The sequence below is a fragment of the Lagenorhynchus albirostris genome, chromosome 19 (assembly GCF_949774975.1).
Source record: "Lagenorhynchus albirostris chromosome 19, mLagAlb1.1, whole genome shotgun sequence".
In the NCBI taxonomy this organism is placed as follows: Eukaryota; Metazoa; Chordata; class Mammalia; order Artiodactyla; family Delphinidae; genus Lagenorhynchus; species Lagenorhynchus albirostris.
In genome coordinates, this window is record NC_083113.1 from 11239988 (window position 1) to 11263916 (window position 23929).

Consider the following 23929-nt stretch of genomic DNA (forward strand, 5'->3'; position numbering starts at 1 on the left):
CTTTACGGCACTAATCACAATGCCAGAAGAATTATAGTTGAAGTGTAAGTTACAATTATGAAAACTATCCACTTATTTGCAAGAATATTTTAATGGCTGTCTCCCCCAGGGGACTGTGCGCTCTGCAAGGGTCCAGCCTGTGGGCACTACCAGTGCCCAGCTAAGGACAGGCAAAGAACAGGAGCTCAACAAATGTGCGGTGAATTAACAAAATACAAATAAGTGCAGAACCAGGGCAAAAAACTAGGAGCCCTGATTTCCCGGCCACAGGCTCTCCTTCAATAGGCCAGGCATGAAGGGTCCCTTTCGCGGGACCCACATTCTCAGCAAAATCACCAACCCACCCGCCCCCAGCTTAGATGGCGAGATAAGAGGAACGGACCATATCAATAAATGTCTTGTGTTTTCATGAGTCTGCCATAGAGCGTTCTTCCCCACTTCTCCATCCTGGGGGCCCAGATCTCAGCTCAGGTTGGGGTAAGAGCGGGGGAGGGGAATAAATGTGAATGGGACTGAGGGACTGGGGCTGGGAGAAGAGGGACCAGGTGAGGAGCAGAAAGAAGGAGCCAACCCCAGGCCCTGAGACAAGCCAAACAGCCAAGCCCTTTTAGCATCCAGGGAACAACACGGTGACCAAACAAAATACATGCGGTCCTTATCGGCAAAGTGGCGTCATATTGTGCCCAAAGTTCCAGGGCGAGTCTGTATTGGGCCCTAAGTGCCTGCCGGCGGCACTCGCAGCCTGAAGTCAGGAGGAGGCCCATCCTGTACCCGGAACTTGGGCAGAAGCCGCGATCTTGGCCTGGAGGGTGGGAAGGTCACACACCAACTTGGGCCTGGAGAGCTGGGAGGGGGACCTCCTCGCGTCAAGAGGGGGTCTCATCTTGGGCCTGATGAAGAAAACCATAGGGGGTCCCTGGAGCCCATAATTAAGTACGTAGTTTAAACAGGATGGGAGAAGCAAAAAGAAGCAGAACCAAACCTAAGGGTACAGCTGGACCCAGGAAACAAGATCAGGCCAAGGGGGTGGAGCTAAGCCCAAGGAGAAGGAGCCAGGAGGCGGAAGGGCAAGGACTAGGAGGAGGAGATGGAATCAGAGCCAAGCCTGAGGAGCAGAAAAAGGGTCCAGATTAGAGGGCAGAATTCCAGAAGTGGGACTAGGGCCGGAGACATCAGGGAATCTGCGCTAGAAGCAGGACCAGCCCCTGTGAACAGAAACCAAACTGAGGAAGGCAGACAGAAAGGAGAGGTGAGGCTCTGTGAACCGCTAAGATGGAGACAGATTAAGGAGTTTGAGCCAAGCTTCAGACACACACAAGCTCTGAACCAGGGAGCAAGCGCCAGGGCCAGGGGGAGGAACCAGATGCTAGGGCCTGGCACGGCTGCACAGCATTAACCCCCCATCCTCCCCCCTCCCTCCCCCCCCCACACAGAGCATTATCCAGGGGGCGGGGTTATCTCTGAGGGTGACAGTAAGATGGGTGGGTGGCTAAACACGGCACAGAGCCAGGTCCCAGAGGCCGCAAGGCCTACCCCCAGGGCTCAGTCAGGCGGGAGAGTGGGTCACAGATAGGCTCGCGGTCCCGGGTCTTGTTCGGGCTCGGTGCCAGGCACGCCGCGGATGTCGGGCAGCAGGCGGCAGCCGGCCACGATGTCCAGGCGCTCGGCCAGCGCGCAGAGGTCCCCCCGCGCCAGGCGCACGCTGTGGGCCGCCGCCAATCCCGCCGCCTGGGCAGCCGCCAGCCTACCGGCCAGGGCGGCCACATCACGGCCCGCGCGGCGGTACACGCCGCTCACCGCGGCCGCTACGTCGTGGTCCAGCCGCGCCTGGCTCTCAGCCAGCCGGAGCTGCAGCAGCGAACGCGCGGGGGCGGGCGCCGGGGCCTCCTCCTCTCCCCAGGCCTCCCCGGCAGTCTCCCGCTGCACCACGAGCGGAGGCAGATCTCTCGGCGCGGCCTTCGGCTCCGGCTCCGAGTCCGAGTCGGTCTCCGCGGCCTCCCCGACCACCCGCAGTCCCGTGGGGCGGCCGCGCGTCGGGCCCGAGAGGACCAGGTACAGCTCCTCCTCCTCCGACGAGGACACAGAGAGCTCCGAGTCCGTCTCGGCCGCCTCCCCCGGCACCACCGTCTCAGGCCTCCGCAGCGGCCTCCGCCGACGACTCTGGGACGCCATGGCGCGAGCTAGGGAGAAGACGCGCGAAGGGATGATATGAGAGGCGGGCGCCCTGCCGTGGTTAAAAGGCGCAAGTTCTGGATTCTCAGCCCCTCCACTGACTACCTTAGCAATCTGGGGCCATCTGCTTCCCCTGCCTGGGCCTCAGTTTCCTTTTCTGCATCGTCATCCCTGATGATGATGATGATGATGGGGGCTACTAGACCCCAGCCTCCTCAGTGTACTGATGGGAAAACTGAGGACCACCAGCTCGATCAAGGCTGAGGCACGAGTACCCGGAGTCCCAAACTAAGCTCTTTCCGATTTTGCCTCCTAGCAGAGGCCACACCCTCCTCCAAGCCTGTGTCAGATTCGGAAGCACACGGGCTCCTGAGCCGTTCAGGTACAAGTGCCTGGGTCACAGAAAGGGTAACAGCCCAACTGGACTCCGGGAAGGGTGCACTAAGGGCGGGGTAGGGAGCGCTATCACCGAAGACCGTACCGAGTCACCGGAGCGCCCAGCCTGCGGGATCCGCTACCTAGCCGAAGTGCGGAGTCTTTACCGAGAAAGGAGAAGGCGGCAGCCCCAACCAATAGGGGAGCAGGTTGGGCGGGTGTTGGCGGCCAATCACCCGGGCCGCTCGCCTACCAACCAGGAAGCAAGCCCTCAGGACCAGCTTTGAGGGGTGTGTGTGAAGAGCCACGTGAATATGGGCACGGCCAATAGGAAAGCTGTTGGGCTGGCGCTTCCGCGTTGTGCTGCGAGGCGTGTAGACAGACGGGGACTCTAAATGACGAGAAGTCACGTGTAACAAGCGACTCGGCCAATGGAAATGCTCGAGGACCCGGAAACGGAGAAGAAGCAGAGGGAAGGGCGGAGATGCTTGTCACGTGCGGCCAATATAGACAAAGCAGGCCCTCCCCCTAGTCTCCCAAGTTCGAGCGCGCACCACACGAGCCCAGAAAAGAAAGGCGGGGCTAGCCCGAAACACCAATGGAAGCGAGAGTGGGCGGGCTCGCGCTTAGGCGCAGGAGGCGGAGCTTGCCCAGCCGGGCCAATGAGGACACGAGGCGCTGGACGGTTGTTAGGCAGGGAAGGTCGGCGCATGGCTGACGCGGCACTGTTCGAGTTTCTGCACACGGAAATGGTAGCGGAGCTGTGGGCGCAAGATCCGGACCCCGGCCCCGGGGTGAGCGCTGGGCCCCGGGGGGAAGGAGGCACGGGCCGCGGCGGGAAGGCCGGGTCGAGGCCCCGGGAGGAGCAGAGGGCGCGGCAGCGGCCCGGGTCGGACCTCCGCCCCGCCCCTGCCTCGCTGGGCGACCTCAGGCGCCAGCTTCCGCCTCTGCAAAGAGGGGTTGCAGCAGTGCCGGCCTCGAGGGTCGCAGCTAGAACTGAGCGAGACAGTTCGGGGTCAGGCTCTTAGCTCAAAGCCTGGCACAGAGTAAGCGGGTAGCAATTACAGTAATTACGATTACTGGGTATATATTGAGAAGTCGTATATTGAGCCTGGGTTGAATCCCGCCTGCATCACTCATACAGGGTGCGAGAGCCAGTGATTCGACCTCTGTGTGCCTCAGTTTCCTCCCTTGTAGAATGAGATCGTAACAGCACCTAAGACTCCGAGCGAGACATTTATTCATTCAGCAAACTTACTGAGCGCCTGCTGTATTCAGGGCACTGTTTCCCTGTCCTCGTGAAGCTTACGTTTTAGTAGGGGAGTCAAAACAAACAATAAATAAACATAGAATGTGCCACCAGCTAGTGAGAAGTTTTATAAAGACAACTTCAGCCGAGTGGGGGAAGAAGAGAGGTGGAGTGCTGGATGGTGGAGGAAAGCCTTTTGAGGAAGAGAAGGGAGGAAGCAAGCCCCGGGGATAAGTGGGGGGAAGAGCATTCCAGGAAGGGGGAAGCCTTCTGCGAAGCCCTGCGGAAGGAGCGTGCTTGGCATCTTGGAAGTTGGCCCTTATGAAAAATAAATGCTCAGACTTCAAAGCACTTAGTACGATGTCTAGCACCTAATCAGCCCTCAGAACACGGAGCTCTTGTTTTAAAGTCTGTTACCAAGAAGAAAGGGTGACGGAGAGAGTAGATGCTTAATAAGTGGGGCTGTGCTCACTTTTTTCATTATTATTCTTTCTATGATCATCATCGTCAATATGCAAGACATTTTTATTGGTCTGTGTTTTCTTCCCAATTCAGGAGGACAAAGGTGTTGCTTGTTATCGTCTCAACATAGTTTTTTCAAGTTCATTCATTCAACAGACTGTCACTAAAACCTGCAAGGTGCCAAGCCTTACTGTAGGCTCTGGGGATTATTCAGCGAACCATGCCAAAACCCTTGCCCTCCTGGAGCTTACGTTATAGTGGGGTAGGCGGGCAAATCAGATAAATGAGTATATATTGCACCTTGGGAAAATGCTATGGGAACGTTAGCGCGTGGGAGAGGGAGTGTGCACTGACCTGTGTTTTGGGGAGGGGGCTGCAGTGTCTCAGCACCCCATCCATCCTGGCTTTCAAACCAGAAACCCGGTAGTCCCTGACATCTGCCTTTCCTCCCTCACCTCCAGCCATCAGCCAGGCCCTTCCTGTTGTGCTGTCCAAATATGGTTCCCATCTGGCCCCTCCCTGCTTTAGTCTGGCTTCCCTCCTCTCTGCCCTGTACCAGCGTCCTCCCTCATCTTCCAGCTCATTTCACCTGTCACATCGTCACTGCCTTGACACCTATTAATCCTTCAGATCTTGGCTCAAATGTCCCCTCCTCGGGGAAGCCCTCCCTGAGCCCCCAGTGGAAGTGGGGTATCCTTGCATCACAATAAGTATGTATCTGAATTATGTACCCATATGATCCTTCGATTCACAGCCTCTCCTCTGCCAGGCTGCCTGCTGTGTGGTGTGGATGGGGACCGGGTCTGTGTTGATCACCCCATAGTAGGTCCTCAGCATGGATTTGTTGAAGTGAGTGCAGCCCCTGTGCCATGGAGGGTGTGGGCGGGGACTGGCATTCACTTAGTATCGTGGCCAATAATAGCACCTATCGTGTGCCCTGGTGGGCTTCACATTCCTGATTTCATTTGATCCACCTAACAACCCACAAAGGTCAGCACGATCCTCCCCACTCTGTAGATGAGGAAACAGAGGCTTTTATAGATGGAGTCTTCATTGTCAAGTGGCAGAGTCAGGAATGTAACTGGGCCTCCCACTTCCAAAGCCTGTGCTATAAACTCTCTCCTGTCTTAGTGTCTTCTCTGACGCTCTGGGAGGATTTTAATGGGTTCCTGTGGCCAAGCAAGTAGGGGGGACAGGCGGTTCCTCAGCTTTGCTCAGCACAGGGCTTTTAGAGCACGAACGCGCCTGTGACCGTTGGGCGTGGCTCTCTGCCCAGCTGCCTCTGCAGTTCTGATGCTGGGGTCCCACACCAGAGATTCCGGTGGAGCTGGGCCAGAAGGTGGCCCGGGCGTCAGGCCTCAGAGCTTCTGGGTGGTTCCTGTGTGCAGCCAGGGGAAGGACTACCATCTCCCCACATTCTTTCAAGCTGGGGAGCCCCGTTTCTTAGCACATCGTGGGCAGCTGCGCTGTTTTCACGCAGCCTTTTCTCTTTTGCTCCCGGCCCCGCCCCTCTCTGCTCCTCTCTTTGGTCCGGCAAGTGTCCTGTCTGAACGCCACGCAGACCTTCTGTTTCTTGGGTACTTATCGTGTCTTCAGCACAGGATTTTATCTGATTCAGTCCTCAGAACAGCACTCTGAGGTTGACGTCATCATCCCATTTTACAGGGGAGGGACTGAGGCACCAGAGAAGGAGGGCTTCTCCGACGCTGCACAGCCAGGATCAAAGGCAAAATCAGGACTCGGGCATCCGTGCCGGAGCTTGTCTGTGGCATTAGGCCTGCCCCGCCCACCTGCCCCAGAGCCCTTTGAGGAAAGCGATGGTGGCTGGTTCATCTCTGTCCCCGCAGCACAGGCGTCCAGGAGCCACAGTCATTGTTTAGGGCTTTTTGATCTCCATGTCCTGCCTGGTTATTTGTGGCTGTTGAATGGATTCTCCTGAACGGTTACGGGTTGAATGGAAGACTGGCCGGAGGAACTGGGAGGTCGAAGGGCCTTTGTTATCAGAGGGAAAAGTTCCAGGAGTCGGAGGAAGAGGCTGTGGTTTGTCCAACCTCAGGAACTCTGAAGATATGTGGGCAAAGGAGTGAACCCCTCTGTGTGTGTAATGAGCTGTCATCCACTGGCCGCTGGCCCGGGAACGGCCCTGCTGGGCAGGCCCTGGTCCACCGAGGCCCAGTGAGTGCCCAGGCCAGCCCCTTCTCTCAGGAGGGCCTGTGGTGGGTGTAGCAGCCATCAGATACAGTCCTGTCCTCAGGCAAGAGCCTGGAAAACCAACCAGTTCCTGGCACAGTGGACAGCAGGGGGCAGGGCCCTGGAGGGGGCGCAGTGCATCCGAGGCCACAGAGTCAGCAGTGGGGTCTCCGTGCGGGAACGGGGGCTCTGTCCTGAGGGCGGTGGGGGCCATAGAAGGTTTAAACTGAGGTGTGCCGGGCTCAGATTTACTTTTCCGGAAGTCCTCCCTGGCCACGTGGATGAGACTGGATGGAGGTTGGGTGGGGAAGGGTGCTGCTGCAGGAGCCCGAGCAGCGGTGAGGAGCAGACGGAAGGCAGGTGGAGCGGGGGCTGGGTGAGCTCAGAGTGTCAGGGGAGAAGGTGGGATTTGGGGCTGTCTGGGCACCACGTGGGTGCATGAGGACAGGGCGACGGGGTGGGAGGTGTGCTCTCACCCTGTCACTCACCTGGTCACGCAGCATAGTTCTTTTGGGTCTTCTGGGGCCATTCACCTTGGGGAAGCCGGAAGTCATCCCTTCTCCCTGTGCTTTTTTAAAAAATACATACAAACTTATTTATTTTTGGCTGCGTTGGGTCTTCGTTGCTGCACACGGGCGTTCTCTAGTTGCGGCGAGCGGGGGCTACTCTTCATTGCAGTGCGCAGGCTTCTCATTGCGGTGGCTTCTCTTGTTGCGGAGCACGGGCTCTAGGTGCGCGGGCTTCAGTAGTTGTGGCACGTGGGCTCAGTAGTTGTGGCACGCGGGCTCAGTAGTTGTGGCTCACGGGCTCTAGAGCACAGGCTCAGTAGCTGTGGCGCACGGGCTTAGTTGCTCCGCGGCATGTGGGATCTTCCGGGACCAGGGCTCGAACCCGCGTCCCCTGCATTGGCAGGTGGATTCCGAACCATTGCGCCACCAGGGAAGCCCTCCCTGTGCTTTTCTTAAGGCAGGAACCAGTGCTGCTCCTTCCTGGGACGCCCTGCCCTGGGCCAGCACAGAGTGGTTCCGTGGGTGGGGCTCGAACCTCACAAATAACTAATAACTAAGGGGCCAGGCAGGCCAGGCACACAGCCCCCCACCCAGCTCCATCGAGTTTCAGTCCAGGACGGGACCAGGGGGGAGGCAGTTTGGTTTACTTGTTTTCCATTCATCCTACTCGGAGTTCTGCGGACCTTTTCGGTCTGGACGCTTGAATCTGCCTTTAGCAGAGCACGTGTTCCTCTTAGGCTCCTTTCATTATTTCTTCTCCAGCACTGTTCCATCTCTCGCAGTCAGAGGACTCCTAGACTTCCTAGGTCTCTTTCCGCATGTCAGCTTTTCTCTCGTTTTTTTCCTACCTCGTGGTTTCCTTTTTTCTTAACCATCTGTGAGGTTTTACCTACCTTCCGGATTTGTCTCTTTTTCAGCTCCCTCATGAACAAAGGTTTCTTCTGGCTACCATTTCATTTCTAAGAACGTTCCCTTGTCCGACTGTCCCTTCCTCCAAGTGCCCGTGCTGCTTCGTGGATGCCCCTCGTGCCCACACTGATAAGCCTCTTCTGAGGGGTCCCCCCTGTTTCTCCCATTATCTCGGTTCCTCTCCATGGGCTGTTGTGTCAACTCGGCTGAGGTGAGGCAGGCGTGGGGAGCCCAGAAACGCACTGGCTCTGGGCTGGGCTCCAGAGGCTTCCAATGGGATGGGAGTGTCCCGCCTTGCCCTCCCTCCTCAGGAATGACGAACCCCTAGTGTCTGGAGAGCTTTGGTAGGGATTGGGGCTTGAACACTGCTGAGTCCTGGGAGGCGGCTGCCAGAGAGCAGGTGGGGTTCTGCCACCCTCCTACTCCGCCCTCTCTCCCGAGTCACCCGCTCATCCTCCGCCCTTCCCTCCCCACCGCCTCTCCTCCTCCCTGCTCGCATTATTCCCCCCTCCCCACCACCCCCAGTCTCTGCAGTGCAGCAGATATTTAACTGGCCCCTTTCAAGGGCTGGGGACCATGGAGCCAACAGCAACAGCTGCTGTAGAGTGAGCTGCCGGTCACACCACCCTTGTGAGTGTGCCGGTCACACCACCCTCCCCCCTCTCACCAGCTTGTCATCCCCTGGGTGCCCGTCATCCCCACTAGGCTTGCTAGGCGAGCTCCCGGAGGCCAGTCAGGAAATGTCTGTGGGATGAACGGGGAGTCCTGGGGTCTTCCCTGTCCCTCGGGACACAGATGCACTTAGAGTGGAGCCCAGCCAGGCCCCCTCGGGTAGCTCGCCTCTAGGAGGGAGGTGACGCAGGGTGGCAGTGATCCAGGTGCTGAGATCCGCCAGCCCACAGAACAGAGCCCCTCCTTAACGGGTCTCTCCTTCCCTTTCCCCATCAGCTCGTCATGCAGGTTGACAGGTGCAGAGGCTGCAGATGACAATGACAGTAGCGCTTCCTGAGCCTGACTCAGAGCGCTTGGCTTGCACTTACCCACACCCTGGAAAGGTCCTCATTTTACACATGAGGAAACTGAGGCACGGGGCAGCTGGTAGGGGTCAGGGGCTGATCTGGCCCCGGACCCCGGAACCAGCCACCAGGCACATGTCCCCCTCTCTGCCTCTCATGCCCCAAGCTGAGATCCCGCACATCCTGAGTCTACAAGCCCTCCCCGCAAGGCTGGCCCTGCTGTGCTGGAAGAAACCAGAGAGCGCACGCCAGTGCCACCAGCAGGAAGCTGTGTCCTTCCCCAGGCCTGGTTCTCGCGGGAAGAGCACAGAATAGCGGGACAGGGCCTGCATATCACGTAGCCCAGCAGAACAGAGGGCCGGCACGCAGGCCGCCTCTGCTCCGACCTCCCTACGCCTGGCGCGTCCCCCCAGCTGGCCTCAGCCCTTGCCACTTCCCTGGCGCAGGGACAGCTGGGGGTGTTGCCCCGGCCGCCCACCCATCTGCCACCTACCTGCAGGAGCCAGACCTGCTCAGGTCGGAAGGACAGCCCCGTGGCTGAGGGGGCCTCTGGGAGGTGTGACCTAACCCCTCTGTGCCTGGTCTCCAGGTGTGAAATACAACCTACCTTACGGGGTTGTTAAAATTAAACAAGGGGGTCTGTACAGGGCATCCGGCACAGTGTGTGCTTGAGTCCCAGTTCCTCACTTTGCTCGTTCAGCATCTGTTTCTAACGCGCCTCCTCCGGTGTGCCCGGCCCCGTGTTGGTCACCACAGGCCGTCCTGGTATTTCTGACGCCCCCAGTCTGGGCCAGCCTCCCTCGCCTGCTCAGCTCTCTCAGGTCACACAGATCAAAAACACACACAGGTCAGCTCTCCTCCAGCCTCGCTGTCCACACTCCTGGGCACGTGGACAGATACCAGGTGCAGCCCTCCTGCCACCCCTGTCCCTCAGCCCCTCCACCGTGAGACCCCGGCCTGCCCTCCAGAAGGCCGCTTTGCCACCACTGCCTTCACCGGGCACCGAGGGAACACTTCCCTCCCCTGTGCCCCTGTGCGTCCCTCCCAGGATTCTCAGCTAATATGTTAAGGCCTAATGATCACAGCTGACTTTTCAACCCCCCTGCTAGCCAGAGGCCAGGGCCCATGCCTTGTGGCCCCCTTACTCGCCACATGAGCCCCAGGGCAGGTCGCCTTGAGTTTCTGGGGTAACGGGAGTGCTACTCCACAGGGTGTTGTAAGGACAGACACTGAAAGCGCATATAAGAAGTGATGGGTGTTATCAGGAAAGACTTGACCGGCAGGGTGAAGCTGAGCCTGGGGAAAACCCCCTTTTTCCTGGAATGAAGGGGAGCGGGTCCTGAGGGCTGATGGGGTTTCTGGAGGCATGTGAGGAGGTGAAGGGGCAAAGCCGGCCTGTCCTGCCAGCCTGTGCAGCAAGGCCCTCCCCTCTGGGCCTCCTCGCCCTGCACGGGCAGGGACGGGCAAGTCCCCTCGCAGCCCCCACACCCAGCGGCTCCCGGCTCCCTCAGGTGACCGAGGGCCCCTGCGCCTCTCTTCCCTGGCCTTCTAGGGACAGAAGATGAGCCTGTCGGTCCTGGAGGGCATGGGCTTCCGCGTGGGCCAGGCCCTGGGCGAGAGGTGAGAGGTGGGCAGGAGCTGAGGTGGGGTCCCTTCCTGGGCACAGCCGGGCGGGGAGGGTACCTTGCTCCACACAGGAACCCAGCCTGGTCTCCTCCCTCTTCCTCATCTCGGGGCTCCCCCCTCCCCTGGCCTGGGCCCCACCCCAGGCTGCCCCGAGAGACGCTAGCCTTCAGGGAGGAGCTGGACGCCCTCAAGTTCCTATGCAAAGACGTGTGGGCGGCCGTGTTCCAAAAGCAGATGGACAGCCTCCGCACCAATCATCAGGTGCGTGGCCACGCCCAGCGCCCAAGAGCCGGGGAGGGGACTCCCCCGCGCGGGGCGGTTGCAGCCGGCCCAGCCCGGCCACGGGGACCTGCCCAAGCTGGGAGGCAGGCACGGGCCCCCTCGGGGCCTCTGTGTCATCCTCCAGGGGAAGCCAGGAGGCTGCCGTGGGGCGTGGCAGCCGTTTCCAGCCTCCCCGCAGGCCTCCCAGGATGGGCCCCAGAGCCGGCAGAAGGCCCCTTGCGGCCGGCGGCACCTCGCCTCGGCCTGATGCTTCTTGTCCGGACCTGGTCCTAGTTCCCATTAGGAGCCCGTGCTGTGCCGGGGCCCGGCGGGCCGCTCCACGGGCCTGGGCTGCAGCTTCTCACCACCACCCTGGAAGGTCACGCACCCAGCGGGGCAGGACACCAGGCCCGGGGCCGAAGGCCCGTGGGTCCTCGTGCAGCTCTGAAGGACGGGCCCGTGACCGACCACCACGGTTTTGAGGGAAGGGTCCTTCCGGACCTCAGCCCAGCGGGGCTGGGCCCTGGGTCCTTGCTTCCCTTCCTCGCTAACAAAGGTACAGGTGCCACCCCAGCCCCCATGGGCCCCTCCTCTGTCCCCAGGGGACCTACGTCCTGCAGGACCACAGCTTCCCCCTTCTCATCCGGATGGCCTCGGGTCTGCAGTACCTGGAGGAAGCGCCCAAGGTACGGGGGCGGTGCTGGGACTCCAGCCCCAGGCAGGCCCCTCCCCGAGCCCAGGACCCCGGGAGAGGGAGGGGCCCAGCGTGGCCCCCCTGGTCCTGGGTGTTGGCCTTCCCCCTCTGCCCACAGTGACCTGTGTCCCCCGCCCCCAGTTCCTGGCCTTCACCTGCGGCCTCCTACGGGGCACCCTCAGCACCCTGGGCATCAAGAGCCTGGTCACCGCCTCCGTGGCAGCCCTGCCCGCCTGTGAGTTGGTGTGGGGGGCTCCCGTCCGAGTGAGGCAGGGGTCCCCCTGCTCCAGGGGGGCCGAGGAGGTGGGGCCGGGCCACCCCAGCCCCATTTCACAGATGGGGAGTCTTGGGCCCAGAGAGTTTAAGTCACATGCCCAGGCCACACAGCTGGTACAGCGCATCCACGCCCCTGCCCCTGGATGTCCCCCGCAGCCTGTTCCCCTGGGGCATGCCAGCCTGGAGGAGACAACCCTTGACGATGACCTGGTCTAGTGGTTTCGAACACTCTTCCCGGTGCGGGAACCCAGGTGGACATAATGGAAGTCACCCGGGTTGGTGCTGTGCTGAGGGGCTCCACAGGCAGCCAGGCCCCATGGAACTTGCAGCCGGCGTGATGGGCTGTCCTCCTGACCCCCGGGTCCCCGCTGGCCCACAGTGCCCTCCATCAGACAGGCCGAGGCCCCACCCTTACCTGGGGGCAGCCTGCAGCCAACCCTCTAGTCCCCTTCCCTCCAGGTGTCTTCCCCTCTGCCAGTCCCCAGGCCCATTCATCACGGGGGACCTGGGAGGATCTGAGCAATACATGCCCCGGAAGCCCGTGCCAGCCCCTTCCCCAGCAACCGACATGCTTGGCCTTCATGCCCCCAGTCACCCACGCAGCCCTGGGATGCAGGCCAGGTGGGCAGGAAGCATCTCCACCCTAGACCGGTGAGGAAACTTGAGGCCCCGCTGAGGCCACCCAGGCTGTTGGCGCAGGGCAGGGATGAACATCTCTGAGCTACGGGGATGCTGCCTCTCGCCTCCGGTCCCAGCCTCAGGCTAAAGCCAGCCCTTCTCTTCCAGGTAAGTTCCAGGTGGTGATCCAGAGATCCTGAGGGAGCCCCAGGCGCCACCCCATCCCGGGGACCCAGCTGCTGCTGGGTGGTGGTGGCCGGTGCTGGGGAGACGGGGTCCCCCCACCGCTTCAGGGCCTCATAAGCGCTCAACAAATGGGTGTCATAGGGAGGTGGGGGTGTCCCGGGGGCAAGGTGGACCCTGCCCCAGTCGGGGCTGGTGTGGAGGGAGCCCACATTGGACACGTCCCTCCACATGGCAGGTGCTCAATAAAGGTTCTGTACGTGGGACCAGATTCCAAGTGGAAGGTGGGGGTCACGCAGGGTGCTGGGGGCAGGGTCGTCTGCAAAGGGACTGTTTGTGTCGCAGGTCCTGCGGGGGAAGCAGGCTACCCTGTGTGGCTCCCCAGCCCACATTTCCTCCTCTCCTGGGCCCCCTCCTCCTCGGCCTCAGCCCTGCAGCTTGCCGCCTCCTGCCCTGCACACCTGGCAGGGGAGGGTGGCCCCTGGCGCTGGCACCCTTGCCAGCGTCAAGTCTGGGGCCGCTTTCCTCCCAGCGGGGCCCACAGGACGGACCTCTCCCTAGGAGCAGGGCCAAGGGCCCCCAGGGTGCTGGCAGGGGTGGGCTGGGCTGGGGCTGCCAGGACCAAGGATGGATGCAGGTGAGGTGGGCCAGACACCCTCGGCTCCCCCAAAACACACACACACACACACACACACACACACACACACACACACACACACTTCACACCCTCGGCTCCCCCAAAACACACACACACACACACACACACACACACACACACACACACACGAATACACAGTTCATGTGCCTGGCGGATGCGAGTCATACCAAGAAAAGAGCAATGGCCAGGCTGACCAGTCCCTGGGCAGCTCGGCCTCCATGCCTGCACCCCACCCCCTGCCGCCACCTCCAATGTTTACATTCATAGCATCCGAGGGCATCACCCGTCTGGACTCTGCCAGGCTCTGCCACTTGCTGCCTGATGTGGGTAAGTACCCCCACCTCAGATCTGCACGCCGAGGCTGCGACAGACCCAGACGGGAGGAGGAGGGGTCTCCTCAGTGGGTGGGGCTTCTCTGCAGACACCCCATCCAGCCCCTCCCCAGCGCACACAGCTGAGCATCGCGGGTCCCTGGCCTGCCTCCGTGCATTTGCACATGCCATTCCCCCGCCTGGCCCACTCCCCAAACTCCTGCTCCCTCTCCGGTGTCCAGCAGCCACCAGCCTCAGCTGCCCACCACATCCCTCGGAGCAGTTGCTCACTCGCCCGGCGCCTGCAGCCCTGGGGGCGTGGGGGGGCTCCTAGACTGCCTTGCCCTGCCCTGCCGCCGTGTTTACTTGTTTGCGTCCCGCCGCGCTTCCCCGTGGGTCCCTCTGGGTCCCTCAGCCGGGTGCTGGCACTGTCCAGCACAGAGCCTGCAGATGTTTCCCAAATGAATCGCAGTCACTCAGCTAAACTGTGTGCGCACGGACAGGCGGGGGATCGGCCCAGCCCTGCCCTCAAGAACTCCGGGCTGTCCTGGAGGCTCCCCCCCAGACTCACCACACCCCCACTCAGACACACCAGCCTGGCCTCCCTGATGGGGCAGGGGTGCTGGGAGGGGGGCAGAGTCCTAAAGTGGCAGAGGACAGGGAGGAGGAAGTTGCTTGAAAGCCTGGTGAGGGGAGAGAGCAGTAGCCCAGGGGAGGGAAGGGGCACAGCTGGGCTACAGGGGGCAGTGTCTGGTCACTGGGCACAGCTCTGTGGTTGCCTCCCCCATCTCCCGGGGGAACGAACCTCTGTTCGACCCGTCACGCCAGCAGCAGCCACAGGGAGACAGGACCCTGGAGAGCAGAGGGGCCCCCCCCACACGCTGTGTCTAAGGCACCTCCTGCCCAGCCATCCCCACCCCCAGCCCCGCTCTCACCTCTCGAAGAACGTCCACAAGGCACCTCCACCTACCCAGCACAAACCACTGCCTGCAAAGCCTGGCTCTGCCTCCCTAAGACCCGGGGCAAGGGACTCCCCAGTCCAGGCCTCCGTTTCCTCACCTGTAAAGGGGGCATCACCCCCGCCCCACTGGAGCGTGGCAACGAGGAAAGAGGTTACTGAAGATAAAAAAGCATGTTGGGACTTCCCTGGAGGTCCAGTGGTTAGGACTCTGCCCGTTCGCTGCTGAGGCTGGGTTTAATCCCTGGTTGGGGAACTAAGATCCCGCAATCCGCGTGTTGGAGTCAAAAAAAGAGAAGCATGTACGCTGAGCACGGCTCCTGGCGAGCCTGGAACGCGCGTGTCGTCGTCATTTTATGTGAAGCATCTGGAGCAGCTGGCAAATGGGCCAGCTGGCGCCACTCTTGCTGAGCACCGGGCTCTGGGCTCAGGGGACGACTCCTGACAACCACGAGAGGCAGGCACGGACGCCGGCCTGCTCAGCCACGAGGAAGCCGGGGCTCAGAGAGGTGAAGTCACCCGCCCGAGCTCACACGGCTGGGCCCTGGAGGAGCTGGCACCTGAACCCGGGGCTGCATCTTCTCTGGGCCTGGGCTCCAAATCCGTATCCTAGCTTCCTTCCCTCCCACAGCATAAGTGCCCAGACCGGCAGACCCTCCGGCGGGTCCCGCCCTGGGCAGCAGCGTGGCCTGCCATCTCCATCCCTTACTGGGGTACCGCGGTGGGGTGGGGGGGCGGCGGCAGCCCCCAGTCCTTGAGAGCTGAGCGCACGGGACAGGGACTGGGCAGGCTTGCTGGGAAGGGGCGGGGACAAGGTGGGCAAACCGGTCGGGCCACTGGGCTCCTGGCTCCCAGCTCCCGGCCTCTCACCAGTCTGGCCTGCGCTGATGCTGCCAGACGGTGGGGCTGGCCCAGCGGCTCGGCTGGCGGCAGTGGCGGGGCAGGGAGCTGGGGCCGCGAGGCTGCCATCAGGTATGGGGGACCCCAGGCCGGGGGGATGAGGTGGGCAGGGGCCACGCGCCAGGCCCCCAACCCTCACCAACTCCAGCTCTCACCCCCGTTTCCTCTGCCCCTCGGGTTCTCCCGTGCCTGCCTCTCAACAGCCTCCTTCCCTCGCTTCCGCGCCTCACATTTTAAACCCAGTGCCCCCCGCCTCATCCCCAGTTTGCTCAGCCTCTCCCCAGACTGGACCACGCCGACTTCATCTGCTCCCCTAGAGGCCCCTCCCTCCAACCCCTCATTAGGTCCCAAATGTCTCAGCCCTGACATTTCAGCCGCTCGCCTGCCCGGTGGCTCGCTGCTCCCCGCCTCTCACCGCACTGGTTTCAAGTCCCTTCAGAGGGTGCCGGCCTCCACCGCCCACAGCGCACCCGCCCAGTACCCAGCTCCCCCCTGATCTTACTCAGCCAGCCCCTGGCTCCCAGCCCACGTCGGCTCAGCACCCGCACTGTCCCAGCCTCTTGGAAACTCCCAGCAGCTCCCGAACACCCAGGCCTTGGAAACCTCACCCACCCCAAATTACCCCCCAAGCGTTCTCATCCTCGCGCGCCTGGCTGTCCCGTCCCCCTATCCTGACCTCTCCCTGTTACTCTGAAGAGCACCCCCATGCCACCTGGGTAGCCCAGGACCCCAACATCCGGGATGAGGTCTCATCTATCGCAGGTCTCGGGGCCGTCCGGTGGGTGGGTTCTCGCTGCTGGCGCCCGAGGGGGCTGGGTACTGAGCCCGCCTCTCGTCCCCACCCCCAGCAGGCCCCCCGCCGCCATGAACCAGCACTACACCATCCACTTCGCCAAGGGTGCCCTGCCCCCCCGGACGCCCACCAAGCGCTACTGCTCGGACAGGGAATTGGGGCACCAAAAAGGTAGGGGTTCAGTCTGGGCGGCCCTGATCGCAAGAGAGACCTGTGAGTGGGGGGCTGCTGAGCGGATGGCCAAGCAGAACTTCAGGCCCCCGGAGGGAAAAGCCACCAGCACTCACCATGGAGGCATCTGCACAGGGGGCCGTGGGGACCGTAGGCCCTGGGAGGCCGGAGGTGGGAGCCTGGGCTGGGGATGCCAGCAGTGGGGGCCCATCTGGCCTGCCCCTGCCCCTAGCGTGGACAGAATTCCCTCCCCAAATCGCCAGGCCTGTGGGGACTGCCCCACAACCTGGGGGGAGCAGTGCGGTGGGCGGGAGGGGTCGGAGGGCAAGCCCGCAGCCCACACTGAGTGCGTATGAATGAGGAGGGGGTCCAGCCGCCCATGGTGACCGCAGTCGCTGTTGCTCCGGGCGAGGAGGGGGCAGCTACTCCCGTCAGGGCTGATCCAGCCTCCTCGGGGCCTCCCAGGGCAGCCCCCTTCCTAGTCCCCACCCTGTCCCCCTCCACAGTCACGTCTCGTCACTCTGGCCTCCTGTGGACCAGCCAGGCCAGCTCCCAGTGGAGTCCTCTCCGCCCGCCCCCCCACTTGGGGACACCCCAGGGACCGAAGAACTTGGGGTAGCAGAAGCTCTGGGGGCATCATCCCCCCTCTAGCTCCTCACATAGCTGAAGCCCAGGCCCCTGCAACTCTTCCCACCCCCCACCCCCTGCCCCAGCCGTGGGAGAGCGCAGGGCATGGCCCCGCCTCGGCCCACAGCCCCTCCTCGTCTTCTGACTTCTCCTGGGCCTCAGCTGAGTGACGAGCCCCAGCCTCCTCCTGAAGACCTGACCTGGTTCCTGCCAGTGCCCCTCAGGCCCAGTCACCCCCCACTTCCTTCCTTCCAGGATGCTGTCACCAGTAGTACCATGACCCAGCGGCACCTCAAGCCTACAGGCCCTGTCGCCACCCCCCAGGCATGCTAGGCCACCATGGGGTGGCGATGGCTGTCGCCGGGGCCTCCAGCCCCCTGTTCTGCAGCGGCGATCCCAGCCCGCACTTCCCAGCCCCCCATGGCAGCGGCTCTGCCCCGCTCACGGCACCCAGAAGGGGCCGCCTGCAACCACTACCGCCCCCATGCAACTAGCCAGCACCCCCCAGCCGGCCCCCACACGCACCCCCTCACCCGCTGCGGCACGCACCACAGCCAGCAGCGGCCCAGCCCTGCCCTCTGCAGCCAACGCCCTCCTGGAGCCCAGGAGGCCCGCAGACACCTGGCACCTGCCTGACCCCGTAAACCGTAGCTCCTTCACCTCCTACAGGTCCAGAGCTCACCCAGCCTTCCCTTGCCGGGGCTCTGTCCCTGCCACTTCGCCTCCCACCTAGGCCTGGGGCCTGCCCTCCTCAGCCCTCACTCTGGTTCCTGTCTGGGAGGGCGCTCATCCCTGACACTGGGCCTCTGGGCAGCCGCTGCTCCTTCACCCGTTGGGATCCAAGGCTTCCAGGCCAGGCCCGTCCATGCTGCCTCCATCCCGGGTGGGCCAGGGGCCCGGGCCCCAGCTTGTGACACCCTTGCTCTGCTTCCTCTCTCCCCAGCCCTCCTGACTTGGGGCAGCGGGGGATGAACACCAGCTTGCTCTGGTGTTGGGGAGTGCAGCTGCAGCAAGAGGTAGGGAGTGGCCCGAGGGACGGAGAGAGCAACACAGCCATGGGAGGGATCCACCCACCCACCCACTCATTCATTCATTCATTCACTCTGTGACCAGGTACTGGTCACCTACAGGGGCGCCAGGCTCTGTTCTGGGGGTGTCACAGGAAGCAGGGCAGACAGAGATCTCTGCCCTCGTGGAGCTCACGTTCTATAGGCGGTGGCGGGAGGCGGGTACAGGAAAAAAGATAAACAGGGAAGTTCAAAAGTGTGTCGCCGGGTGACAACCACGTTGGGGGGGAAGAATAAAGCAGGGAGAGGAAACGGGGTTTGCAAATTAAACAAGGGCATCTGGCGAGGCCCCATCAAGTCTGCATTTAAGCAAAGATGGGGCAGTTCTCTCGAGTAAATAGCAACAGGATCAGCAAGTGCAGACTCTGAGGTGGCCTGTTCACGGGGCAACACGGAGGGACACGCGGCTGGATCAGGGGAGGTGAAGACGAGGGTCAGACGGGCTCCGAGAGGGTGGAAGGTGGCCTCGCGGACGTGGTGAGGGCTCAGCCTTCTCCCCCTGGGGAGGTGGGAGCCACAAGGGCCCAGAGCTGACTCGGGATGTGACCTGAGAGTTGACTGTGGGAGGAAGGGCGGAAAGCAGGAGTCCCGGCGAGGGGTGCCGGCAACCTGACCAGGGAGGTGGCAGTCTCCAGGTCGGGTTTGAAAGCAGAGCACAGCTGAGTGGGGACTCGGCTCCAGGTCAGGCACAACCCCGTCGCTATAGCCTCGGGGCCTCGATGCCCATTTCACACACAGGTTGGTAGAGGCTCGGCGAGGTGAGGTCAGCCACTGACCAGGCAGAGCAGGCTCAGGTCCTCCCCAGCTGCCACCTCAGCTGACCTTGGCCCGAGTCTGCCTCCTGCCCTCCCAGCTGTGCCTCCAGGCCCAGCGCTGGCCCCCAGCGAGGGGTGGATGCTGCAGCCCACCAGGCCTCTATGAAAGTGGGCGTGTCATCCCCACCACACACCGTGAGGCTGGCCTGGCCTCCCCCCCTGCCCTGCCGCCAACTGAGCCCTACCTTTCTGGTGCCCTGACTACAGGTCCAAGGTGCCTCCCAGAGGCATCGCTCTGCCTGGGTCATGCGGGGAAAGGTGGCGGGGCCAGGACCAGAGGACGCGTCTGCCTGGGGCTCAGGGCGGAACTAGTGACTTGTGGGCACAGGGGTGGACAGGCAGCCGAGGAGCCTGCCCACGCTCGAGTCAGGCTAGCAGAGCAGAAAGGAACGGACTCGGCGGAACTTTTGAGCGCGTACAGCAGTATCTTAGGTATCTGAGGGCCCGGGAGTCTCAAGAAAAGCCTGTGGGATTTTCCCAGGGGAACCATGATCCTGGTGACCTGGGGCCAGGGCAGCCAAGTTCCCACACACCTCTGGGCCAGGGCCGGGTGGGTCTGGCCTCCTGGCCTTTGCCTGGTGGATCCGGGGCCCAGAAGGGCACGTCTGGTCCTGAAGGAGGGGGCTGCCTGCGGCCGCAGAAACCCTCTGTCGGAGGGTTTGACCTGAGTCATGGCTGGGAGTCAGGGAGGAGGGGTGCCGGTGCCGGGAGGGGCTGAGGGCGAGCACTCCGGAGGGTAGACGGGGAGCAGGGTGGTGCCTGGACAGCGTCATTGACTCAGTTTCCCCACCCCCGGGCCCCAGATATCCTGACAGAGGATGACGTCTACTGCAGCTGCCTGGCCAAGACTCTCTGCCACGTGCCTGTCCCTGTGACCGTGGGTTTCTACGCCCCCTTTGGCTGCCGCCTGCACATGATGCTGGACAAGATCATGGGTGAGGATTAAGGGAAACGGAACATTTGGTCCCTGCCCAGCCCCAGGCTTCCCTAAGACCTGCTCACCCCTGAGGCCAGTCCGCCAGACGCCCATAAACCAGCATTAACCAGGTCCCTTCCTATGCCTTTGCCCCCCTCCCCCCCCAAATCCACTGCAAGGAGTCTTTCTAAAATACACATCTAGCCCTGTCCTTCCCCTGCTCAAAAGCCTTCCACGGCTCGCCGCACCCTAGGGAGAAAGCCCAGGTTCCTCGCTTGGCTCCTGCCAAGTCCCTCCAGACCTCTGTGCTCCTCGGACCTATCTCCTCTCCTCAGCCCTGGCCGAGGGCCTGGCGCCCACAAGACCCCTGACAGATAATGTTAATTGAAGACATGAGCTGAAACTTAGCCTGGTTCAAACGCTGCTGGAGCTCAGACCCCAGCCCCAATCATGGCCAGAGAAGCCGGAGGTGACTCACCTCCGTGTGCCCAGCCCTGGTGAGCACCTATCGAACAAGCCCATGTCCTGCTCCTGTGTTGTCACAGAGCAACAAACAAGGTCCTGGAAGGAGAAAAGATTCAGCTCTAAGGTAAAAGGAAACAGAGCTTCTATTCTGCGCTGACTCCGACTCATTCCCACTGGCTCACTCACTACCCTCACAGCAGGCAGATCATGTCCCCAGTCTCTCATGATCCATCCTCCAGACATTCCTCCCAGCACTTCCTCAGCACCCAAGGGACACAGGGTGGCCCAAACAACCAGGGCCCTGCCCTTCCTGGGCTCACAGACCAGCGTGAGAGACAGAGCTGTCCCCAGACAGGGATGACCCAGAGAGGGCAGGACTGCAGTGGGGGAGCCCAGGGTCACCTGACCCAGCTTGGGGATCAGGGAAGGCTTCCTGGAAGAGGTGATAACTGAGCTGAGAGCTGGAGGAGAGGCAGTAAGCCAGGAGAACTGGACCAAGGGTGTACACTTGCTGCCCAGCATTTCTCTTCCTCAGCACCTGGCATGCATTCTTTCATTTCTTAGAGCCCTCCCTGCCCCCACCGGTCCTCTCTCCTCTGGGGGCTCTACTTCTGCCCTCCCCTGACCCCCCCAATTCCCCCTCAGACCCTTTCCTGTTCAAGCCTGGCTCCAGGCCTCTCCTTCTGCACTTCTGCACCTGCCCAGCACTTGGAGACGGGCCCTGGCTCCCCGTCTAACATCCAGGCCCTGGCCTGGCCTAAGCCGGGTCTAGACGCTCACACCTTCCTCTGCGCCCTCGGTCCCGGCAGCGCTGATGCAGCAGGAGGCGACCCAGAGGGAGGCCGAGGAGCTGCGGCACGTGCAGTGGCAGCTGAGGCCCGTACGGGGCTGGGGCTTCTCGAAGCTGCTGTGGTACCTGGTGTTCCTGCAGCCCATCATCACCGAGTTGCATCTGCGGCGCAAGAACGTCAAATTCCTCTTCATCCGTTTCAGCGCCTGGCAGTACGCAGGCAGTGACAAGCTGTGGGCCGGCCTGGTGGCCACGCTGTGCGAGGGCATCCGCCAGCAATACGGCGCACTGCCCTTCAGCTTGTACTCGGTGCTGGGCAAGAAGGCGGCCACGAGGCTGGACTACCGCCATCGCGAGTGGCACTGCCGGAGCCGAGTGTGCCTGGCAATGCTGGGGCTGCTGGCGGCGTTCAGCCTGGGCATGAGCCTGCTCTACCTGTCGATGAGCTCCCACGTACTGGGCCACGGCAACATGTTCCGGGCATTCGGCGGCGCGGCCACCACGCTTTCGAGCTCCGGGCTGCTCATGGCCTTGTTCTCGCTGGGCAAGCACTTGTTCGTGAGCCAGCGCAAGAGAATTGAGCGGCTGGTGTCGCAGGAGAGGTTCAGCAGCCATCTGGGATTCATGTGCGAGGTGAAGAAGGAGGTGGGGCTGCTCACCGACTTCCTGTGCTTCCTGGAGATCTACCAGCGGCGCCGGCTGCGCGTCGTGCTCGAGATCACAGGGCTGGACACGTGCTACCCGGAGCGCGTGGTGGGCGTGCTCAATGCCATCAACACGCTGCTGTCCGACAGCCACGCGCCCTTCATCTTCATCCTGGTGGTGGACCCCAGCATCCTGGCCGCGTGCCTCGAGAGCGCCGGCTCCATGAAGGGCACGGCCGACAACGGTTACCTCTTCCTCAACCGCACCGTCACGCTACCCTTCTCCGTGCCCATCATGGGCCGCCGCACCAAACTGCAGTTCCTGCACGATGCGGTGCGAAGCCGCGACGACCTGCTCTATCGCGAGATGACGCTCAACGTGAGGTCGCGGGGCGGGACCGGGGGCGGGGCGGGGACCGGGGGCGGGGCGGGGGGCGGGGACGAGGCGGGGGCGGGGGGCGGAGACGTCGCGCCTCTCCTGGAGATGGAGGGGCCGGCCCGGGCCGAGAGCGCGCAAAGCCTCCTGGAAGTAAAGGCGGCGCGCAGCATCCAGGAGGCGCTCTGTTGCCTGCACGACGAGTACGACTGCCTCATCGATTACGTGCCCGACAACGTGGTGTCCATGCGGCGCATCGTCAACACCGTGCCCATCACCGTGCGCCTGCTGCAACGGCAGCAGGGGGACTTTGAGGGCCTCTCGCCGCGCCAGGCCGTGGCTTGGGTCGTGCTCGCCAACCAGTGGCCGTGCCGTCTCAGCTGGGCCCTGCAGTGCCTGGAGGACCAGCAGCAGGCAGGGAGCGCGCCCGAAGCCTACGCGCCCCTCTGGGACGTGTTCTGCGACCACAGCCTCGAGCTGCACACCATGACCGCGACGCTGCAGAAGGTGCTCGACCTGGACGGCGACCCCGAGCTTTTCCGGCGCTTCCTGGGCGCTGACTTCCCCTTCACCGTGGCCGAGGCGCAGAGCCTCTTGCGCTGTACGGTTAACCTGGACCACTCCATACGCCACCGCATGGGCCTCATCCGGGCCGTCAGCACGCTCAAGACGCCCCGCCCGCCCGAGTCCCCTGCCCGCAAAGACACGCACGCCGCCAGCGGAGCCAACCACGCCCCCGGGGCGGCCTGGGCAGGCCAGGCTCCTGCGCGTGTCTGCGAAGCCCACCAACCCCAGGACGGGGGCAAGTCCAGACCCATGGCCTGAGTGCCCTTCACTTGGGGTCAGTCTAGCCCAGGTGGGCCTTGAATGGAAGACCTTGGGCGCAGCAGAGGGCAACACTTCCTTCTGCCCAGATGAGGGTGTAGGGGGCCTAACTGGGTCCAAGTCCCAGGGTCCAGTGTCCGGAATGAGGCCTGTGGTGGCCACATTCCCCAGGTGAATCTGTGAGCCAGAGAGAACTGTTGGCGGTAGCCACCAGGAGTGGGGCAGTGTATCAGTGACAGCATCTGAGAGCCCGGGCAGAAGGACCCATGAGGAACTCGGGGTTCAAGTGCAATAAATGAAGATGTAAAAACCCCAGATTGGTCTTCGTGCCCCAGTCTTCCCAGCTCAGTGAGGACTGGCCACCAGACCTGCCCTGTTCTGCCAAGCCCACTTCATCCCCAGGGAGTCGGGCAGCCTCGGCTGGCAGCCTGCTCCCTGGCATCCCAGACGCGGGAGTGGCTGTGGGGGAAGCGGGCGAGGCTGCGGAGTCAAGGGAGATGAAGGACAGAGGGATGCGCCCAGCTGACTCAGTGGAGCGCACCCAGGCCTCAGGGGATCCAGGCCCTTGTCCCCACATCCGAGCTTGCCCCTCTGTGGGCGGGGCAGGAGCTGGCATTTCTGAGGGTGGTGTCCCCAGTGACCTCAGCAGGCTACTGCACTCGGGGTGGCTCCTCCCCTGGCATAATGGGTTAATTAGGCCTCGACAGCACCCCAGTCAGCTGGGGCCGGCAGCGCTGCCTCCACCAGACGAGTGATTGTCCAGGGGGTACCTGCCTTACGGGTCACTCCAGGGCCACCCAAGGAGCCCCTCGATGAGGACAGGGAAGTTGAGGAGCATATGAAGCCCTGGCAGTCCTGGCATGGCTGAGCTAGTGGCACCATCCTGGGCGTGCTGAGAGATGTTTTCCAACAGCAGAGGGAGAGCCTGCCCAAGAATGAAGCCACCACAGAGATGCACGGGTCCTCATGACGCTGTTAGACCGACGTCTCTGTAGACGTGCTACTGGAGACAACGTACATCGCTTCCCGCAGCTCCCTCAGCCAACTTGACTTGGGCTTCTGTTTCTTACCAC

At 62.4% G+C, this 23929-nt stretch overlaps 3 protein-coding genes across 18 annotated transcripts; 2 read left to right on the forward strand and 1 right to left on the reverse strand.

Moving 5' to 3' along the window:
* Window positions 1–390: 390 nt before the first annotated feature.
* Window positions 391–2779, reverse strand: BLOC1S3 (biogenesis of lysosomal organelles complex 1 subunit 3). Of its 3 annotated transcripts, none has more exons than XM_060132155.1 (2): window positions 2654–2779; window positions 391–2180 (listed from the first exon to the last, which is right to left on the reverse strand). In XM_060132155.1, the coding sequence occupies exon 2, from the start codon at window positions 2170–2172 to the stop codon at window positions 1564–1566; it is 609 nt and encodes a 202-aa protein (XP_059988138.1). In that variant the 5' UTR covers window positions 2173–2180; window positions 2654–2779; the 3' UTR covers window positions 391–1563. The 3 variants fall into 3 exon arrangements, with proteins under 3 accessions (XP_059988138.1, XP_059988139.1, XP_059988141.1); XM_060132156.1 differs by lacking the exon at window positions 2654–2779 and adding an exon at window positions 2278–2621; XM_060132158.1 differs by lacking the exon at window positions 2654–2779 and adding an exon at window positions 2275–2621.
* On the forward strand, window positions 2620–15243 carry TRAPPC6A (trafficking protein particle complex subunit 6A). Of its 9 annotated transcripts, none has more exons than XR_009537268.1 (7): window positions 2620–3341; window positions 10435–10502; window positions 10588–10769; window positions 11372–11455; window positions 11605–11698; window positions 12331–12525; window positions 13466–13589. XR_009537268.1 is itself a non-coding variant. In XM_060132153.1 (6 exons), exons 1-6 carry the CDS (start codon window positions 2979–2981, stop codon window positions 12527–12529), a joined length of 795 nt encoding a protein of 264 aa, XP_059988136.1. In that variant the 5' UTR covers window positions 2649–2978; the 3' UTR covers window positions 12530–12804. The 9 variants fall into 9 exon arrangements, 4 of the variants coding, with proteins under 4 accessions (XP_059988135.1, XP_059988136.1, XP_059988134.1 ...); XR_009537265.1 differs by having other exon boundaries at window positions 2637–3341; window positions 10652–10769; window positions 11064–11455; window positions 13337–15243; XR_009537266.1 differs by having other exon boundaries at window positions 2637–3341; window positions 10652–10769; window positions 11064–11455; window positions 13466–15243.
* NKPD1 (NTPase KAP family P-loop domain containing 1) lies at window positions 11900–23168 on the forward strand. Of its 6 annotated transcripts, none has more exons than XM_060132145.1 (4): window positions 11900–11989; window positions 13352–13525; window positions 19644–19775; window positions 21031–23168. In XM_060132145.1, the coding sequence occupies exons 2-4, from the start codon at window positions 13417–13419 to the stop codon at window positions 22854–22856; spliced, it is 2067 nt and encodes a 688-aa protein (XP_059988128.1). In that variant the 5' UTR covers window positions 11900–11989; window positions 13352–13416; the 3' UTR covers window positions 22857–23168. The 6 variants fall into 6 exon arrangements, with proteins under 6 accessions (XP_059988128.1, XP_059988130.1, XP_059988133.1 ...); XM_060132147.1 differs by lacking the exon at window positions 11900–11989 and adding an exon at window positions 16216–16331 and having other exon boundaries at window positions 13384–13525; XM_060132146.1 differs by lacking the exons at window positions 11900–11989; window positions 13352–13525 and adding exons at window positions 15305–15439; window positions 16216–16331.
* Window positions 23169–23929: the final 761 nt, after the last annotated feature.